The sequence below is a fragment of the Mandrillus leucophaeus genome, unplaced genomic scaffold (genome assembly GCF_000951045.1).
Source record: "Mandrillus leucophaeus isolate KB7577 unplaced genomic scaffold, Mleu.le_1.0 Scaffold363, whole genome shotgun sequence".
Taxonomy (NCBI): domain Eukaryota; kingdom Metazoa; phylum Chordata; class Mammalia; order Primates; family Cercopithecidae; genus Mandrillus; species Mandrillus leucophaeus.
In genome coordinates this window covers 1,765,584-1,770,978 of record NW_012103843.1, presented here as the reverse complement: position 1 = coordinate 1,770,978, position 5,395 = coordinate 1,765,584, and the positions used below count along the sequence as shown (strand labels likewise).

Sequence of the window (5,395 nt, the reverse complement as noted above, 5' to 3'; positions counted from 1 at the left end):
CTGCCCACAGTCTCCTCCACCCCACCAGACACCCGCCAGCGCCAGGCTCGCGCTGCCCACAGTCTCCTCCACCCCACCAGACACCCGCCAGCGCCCGGCTCAGGACACTGCAGGCTCTTCCACCCCATCAGACACCAGCCAGTGCCCAGCTCATGATGCCCGAAGGCCCTTACACCCCATCTGGGAAGATCCAGATGAAACCCAAGATCCCACTTGGATCTTGGATGCAGCGGAGCCGGGATCCACAGTGACCTCTGGCTTCAGGGTTCTGCTCTCACCACGGTGCCCAGCACCCTCCCCACTGTCCCCAGACGTGGGAGGAGAAGCCCCAGCAGCACAGGGACGTCTGCTCACAAAGCCAAGAGAACAAAGGTTTCTAAAGACTTGCGGTGACAGCGGATGTTTAATTTCAGCAAACAGCCTGGGCAGGAAATATGCCACTGAACAAAGCATTATTTTTATTCATAAAGTGATTTGTTTTCTTCAATATCACTCCACAAATGTTCGTACATTATTTCTCATTTTAAAAATTCAGTCCCCATCGCATCTGACCGCCAGCTGTCAAGTCCAGTCAGTCCTCCCCGCCTCCTCCCCGCGTCCCGTTTTCCCTCCACATCCACCGTTATTTTCCCACATGCACCTCCACGACGTCACCATGCATTTTTAAAATCCACTAGCCCCTGAAAAGTCTCTCACACATTTCCGTTCCTAGCCTGGCCCTCCACCCTCCTCCACAACCCATAACAGGCTTTGAGGTTGGAGTGAGCTGAGGCTTTTTGGGCAGGGACCAGGTCGCAGCCACCAAGGGGACCAAGGTGTGCTTTCCACATGTTGGGGGGTCAGCAGGGCTGACACAGCTGCCAAAGGGGCCGAGGTGAGCTCTCCAGGCAGTGGGGGGTCGGCAGGGCTGATGCAGCTCCCTGCTCCCTCTAGAAACATCACTGGCAGCTCACCCACTGCACAGGTACTGGACGCCCAGCCACTGGCACCAGCAGTGGTGTCTCCAGCAGGCCCTCCACGCCCCCCGCACCATAGCCAGGGCAACTTGAGCGTGGGGTTCACTGCCTGGCTCTCTCCCTGTGCTCTCCCAGAGTCATGATGGCCCGGCTGGGAAGGAGGAAAGGAGCCATCGGCTGGGCAGGGCTGTGGGACCGGGAGGCGCTGCCTCAGGATGGCAGGGCAACCGCGTTCCTCCTGATCTACTGAAATGAGACTGGGGTTAAATCAATCAATCTGAAGTGAGCAGAGGGCTTCCTGGGAGAAGCCATCCTGGTTTAGGGGGGCCAGGTGAGATGGGGGCCCGTGGAGTGAGGTTTCAAAGCTCGTCCCACGAGTCTGTCCCATCACCCCATCTGCATGGAGAGCAAGCCCAGGAAAGTCACCGCTCCCCAGGGACAGTGGGGCTGCCATTCACTCCCTCGCTCATCCCACTTCCCACCGGCCACCACCTGGGGCTTCTAACACGCCCACGCCAGCGCAGCGGTCAATGTTCTGTCGTTTCTCTAAGGCCATGGAAAGTCTTTCCACTCGGCATTTTGCTGCTTCTGCAGCAGGAGAGGAAGGTTCAGGAGGGGCATGGTGCCCAGAGAGGTGCAGATCTGAGGCCAGGGCTTGCCAACCCAGGCAGCGAGGCGTCATCATTTTTAACATGACTGATGATCCAGGCAGCGAGGCGTCACCATTTGTAATGTGGCTGCTGATCCAGGCTGCGAGGCGTCACCATTTGTAATGTGGCTGATGATCCAGGCAGGGAGGCGTCGCCATTTTAAATGTGGCTGACAATTCCGTGGTGTTTCTACTTCCTGTGCTCCATCCGCCTCCCTTCCCCTCTCTCTGTGAAATGCACACTTGCAGGAATTCTTCCCAGGGGAGGAGCCAAGCCCAGAGACTCTCAGGGCAGCGCCAGGTCCTCGATCTAACTCCCCATCAAAGTCCCTCTGCCACCTGGTTTCCCGAAGAGGCAGTCGGTTAGCAGGGGACAGACCATGGTTGCCTCCTGGAGAAGCAGCCGGCAGACTCAGCAGCCATGACCTCATGGCACCATGGAGGCTTCCAGCACTCCTGAGGCTCAGCCTCCCTGGTGGGAGCTGCTCCCCTAGAAAGGCAGGCATCGGGCTGGCCTCCAGGGAACACCTCCAAGCCACACTGCCCGGTGACCCAGTAGAATGTCCCAGCTCTGGGTTCCTGGCAGCGTGGCCACGGACAGCAAGACCCGCCCACAGACAGGTTTCCAAAGACAGTCCAGGCGGGAAGAAAACACAAGATTCTGAGTACAGTGGTGACAGGAAATGTGGTGTGGGAACTCCAGAGACATGCCTGCGGTCACGACTGCCACCAGCACCCAGGACCTTCAGCGGGCCCGGCCTGCACACCCCTTTCTGTCTGCGAGCTGTGACACCGCCCGGAATCTGGCTGCATGTGTCTCCACAGCAGATGTCATAAACAACGTAAAAATCTCTGAAACTGGAGACCCATTTTCTCGACACCGAGCTTGAAGCTGCGTATCAAGTTATCTTAGGACAGAAGACGCCAGTTCTCCCAGAGTTTGAGAATCAGAACACGGAAGGAGAGGTGAGGAGGAGGAGGAGGAGGAGGAGGAGGAAGCTGGGCAGGGATCACAGCAGGTTCGGGGAGCTGGCGTGGCGTGTGCAGAGGCCCATGTGTGCAGCGGTTCCTGTCTGGAGCGCGTGTGAACCATGGATGGGGATCTGGGGCATGCAGGGCCACGGATCCCCGGGATTCGGACACAGAGAGTCCAAATATGTCCACAGACTCCTGAGGAGAAGCCAGTGGCTTCGAGTCCCCGCTCTTTCATAAAAGTCATTCGGAGATGAACACACAGCGGTGTGGAAAGTGTATCACAGTTTAAAAGTGCTTTCGCGGAAACTATTTAGGGAGGGAGTTGACATTAACCTTTAGGCAGCAGTTGACAGCAGCTGAGGCTGCATCACCCCAGTAAGGCAGAGCCTCCGGCCAGGGATGAGCGGTCCCGCACACACCTCTTCCCCAGGGACCGCGTGTCATCCTCCCATCCTCATTTCCACTCCTTCACCCCCAGGTTGCCCGCTGTCCAGGGCCATGAACATGGTGCCCCGGGAGCCAGCCTCAGGCCCTCACCTGCTATGGGGCTGTCTGGAGGCCTAGCTGCCTCCTGTCCAGGATGAGCGAGTGTGGACATGAGGAAGCCCAGCAGGGCTGCAGGGAAGGGGAGGCATGCAGGGCTCCGCAGCCACATGGGGAGAGGCTGTGGAGCGGGTGGGCTTGGAGGCCAGAGTCTGCACTGCATCCGACCACACAGCCTCTTCCACATCTGCAAAGTTGTGCAGAGAAGGACAGGAGGAATTCCTCTAGGCTGCTTCTTGGGCTCAGACCCAGGGGTGGGCGGCAGAGAGGGCCTGAGCAGCAGGGCCATGGCCGGCCACTGTAGCTAAAGGTTCCAGCTCCCCACCTGCCTGCTGAGGCCACCAGTAGCGCAGACACCTGAGCCAGCTCCAGGCCAGGACAACGCCAGCCTTGTCATTTCACAGCTTCCCTACACCCCTAAAGGAACAGAAACAGTCACAAAACAGCCACGCCACAGTCTGCAAAGGATGATAAGGACACGCTTATCATCCTGCATTAACCTGCATGTATCCTTTTATTAACCCTGCATGCGTCCTTCAGTCACGAGGACAGGCTGTGTGGGGAGCACACAGGAGTGTCACATGCAGATGCCAGATGCTGGGGCCTGGGCATGGCCATGGCAAGGTGAGAGGACTCCAGCCCAGGGTCAGCTTGGGCTGTGCCTTGGGTGACCTGGCACACCTGAGATGACCCCCACTAGCCCCATGCTCTCTGAGAAGGGGCGTCAGCCTCCAGCAGCCCCTGGCAGCCCCTCAGAGACGGGATAGCCAGGCCCAGGAGCAGCAGCTTGTACCCACAACAGCTGCAATGCTTGCAGCCCTGAAGCAGAGACCAGGAGGGTGACCCCCAAGGGCCTGACAGAGGGACCGCTTTCTCCCCCTGTGCTTGCCCTGGCTACGGGGCCATCTTGCCAGAAGATGAGAGGGGCCACCCCAGGCGGCCACAAGAACATCCGCTCCCTCGGGGGCCCCAGGCGCAGGCCTCCCACTCTGCCCTGGGAGCATCTGGATCAGGAACTGCAAAGACCCCTCTTGTGGACACCCCTCTTCCTGTCCAAAGAGGCAGCTGCCCCCCGGGTGTGACAAAGCCTGGTGGCCGGGTGGCCTTGGAAAGTCTCACAGGCTGGCAGATGCCACACATTCCAGGCACCTGAGCTGCCCTCTCCCTCCGAGGGCTGCAGGGCCGGGTGCTGCTGTGGGCAGGTGCTCAGCGCCTGCCAGCATCTCGGCCAGCCTGAGAGGCGCTCCCTAGCCTACCTTCCCAACAGAGGTAATAATCCCAAATAAGCTACTTTGTTTTCTTTTTCTTCCATTTTCTCGGTTTGTTTGTTTGTTTTTGAGATGGAGTCTCGCTTTGTCGCCCAGACTGTAGTGCAGTGGCACAATCTCAGCTCACTGCAACCTCTGCCTCCCAGGTTCAAGTGATTCTCCTGCCTCAGCCTTCCGAGTAGCTGGGATTACAGGCAATCCGCCACCATGCCTGGCTAATTTTTGTATTTTTAGTAGAGACGGGGTTTCGCCATGTTGGCCAGGCTGGTCTGGAACTCCTGACCTCAGGTGATCCACCCGCCTTGGCTTATCAAAGTGCTGGGACTACAGGCCACCACACCCGACCAATTTTCTTTCTTTTTTTTCTTTTTTTAAAATTATTATTATAATAAAAGCATCTCATGAATACAAGTTCAATTGAGAAAAAAACGTTCAAGTAGCAAGTAAACCTGAGCCATAGAAGGTGGCATCTCCCACCTCTCCTGGGGAGGCACGAACTTCCAGAATCTTCCTCTTCCTGACTGTAAGTCACTGTCACCGCCCCCCATCTATGCACATTAACAGCACATGTGGGATAAGTCACATCCCACACTGGTGGTTCCTTCCAGCCCCAGTGGTGAGTGTCTGCCTTTGGGTCAGTCGCCTGGGTGGGGAAAGGGAAGGGGGAGCTTCTTCATTGCTGATAAATATTTTTCCTTAATAAAAAAGTCACTCCTACAATAAAAGTTACGAAGCTAGTTGAAGTGGATCTTCAGCACCTCATGGACGGAATGCCTTTGGCCCGTGAACCCCCTGGAAATAGTTCAATGCGCTTCTTCAGCTAGAAAACCTCCGATTCAGATGTATTTTGTAATATAATTTTCAAAAATGAAGACTTCACGGCGTTTCCCCAGGTTATTTTCTGAACATGCATTTTTCTGCCTTTCCCTCCTAACCAGGCCTGGGACCGGGACCCCCGTGCGCGCCAGGGGCTGAAACGGCTCCTCCCCGCGCCGCCCGCACCG

At 57.1% G+C, this 5,395-nt stretch overlaps 1 protein-coding gene across 1 annotated transcript in view; it reads right to left on the bottom strand.

The window, feature by feature from the left end:
* TEX29 (testis expressed 29) overlaps positions 1 to 3,412 on the bottom strand; it is a 20,926-nt gene extending 17,514 nt beyond the window's left edge. Inside the window, exons 1-3 of the mRNA XM_011989801.1 lie at positions 3,118 to 3,412; positions 1,439 to 1,544; positions 26 to 180 (exon numbers count right to left, since the gene is read on the bottom strand). Coding sequence (XP_011845191.1) covers positions 26 to 180; positions 1,439 to 1,544; positions 3,118 to 3,412 — 556 coding nt within the window. The remainder of the gene's footprint in view (positions 1 to 25; positions 181 to 1,438; positions 1,545 to 3,117) is intronic.
* Between the last annotated feature and the right edge of the window lie 1,983 nt (positions 3,413 to 5,395).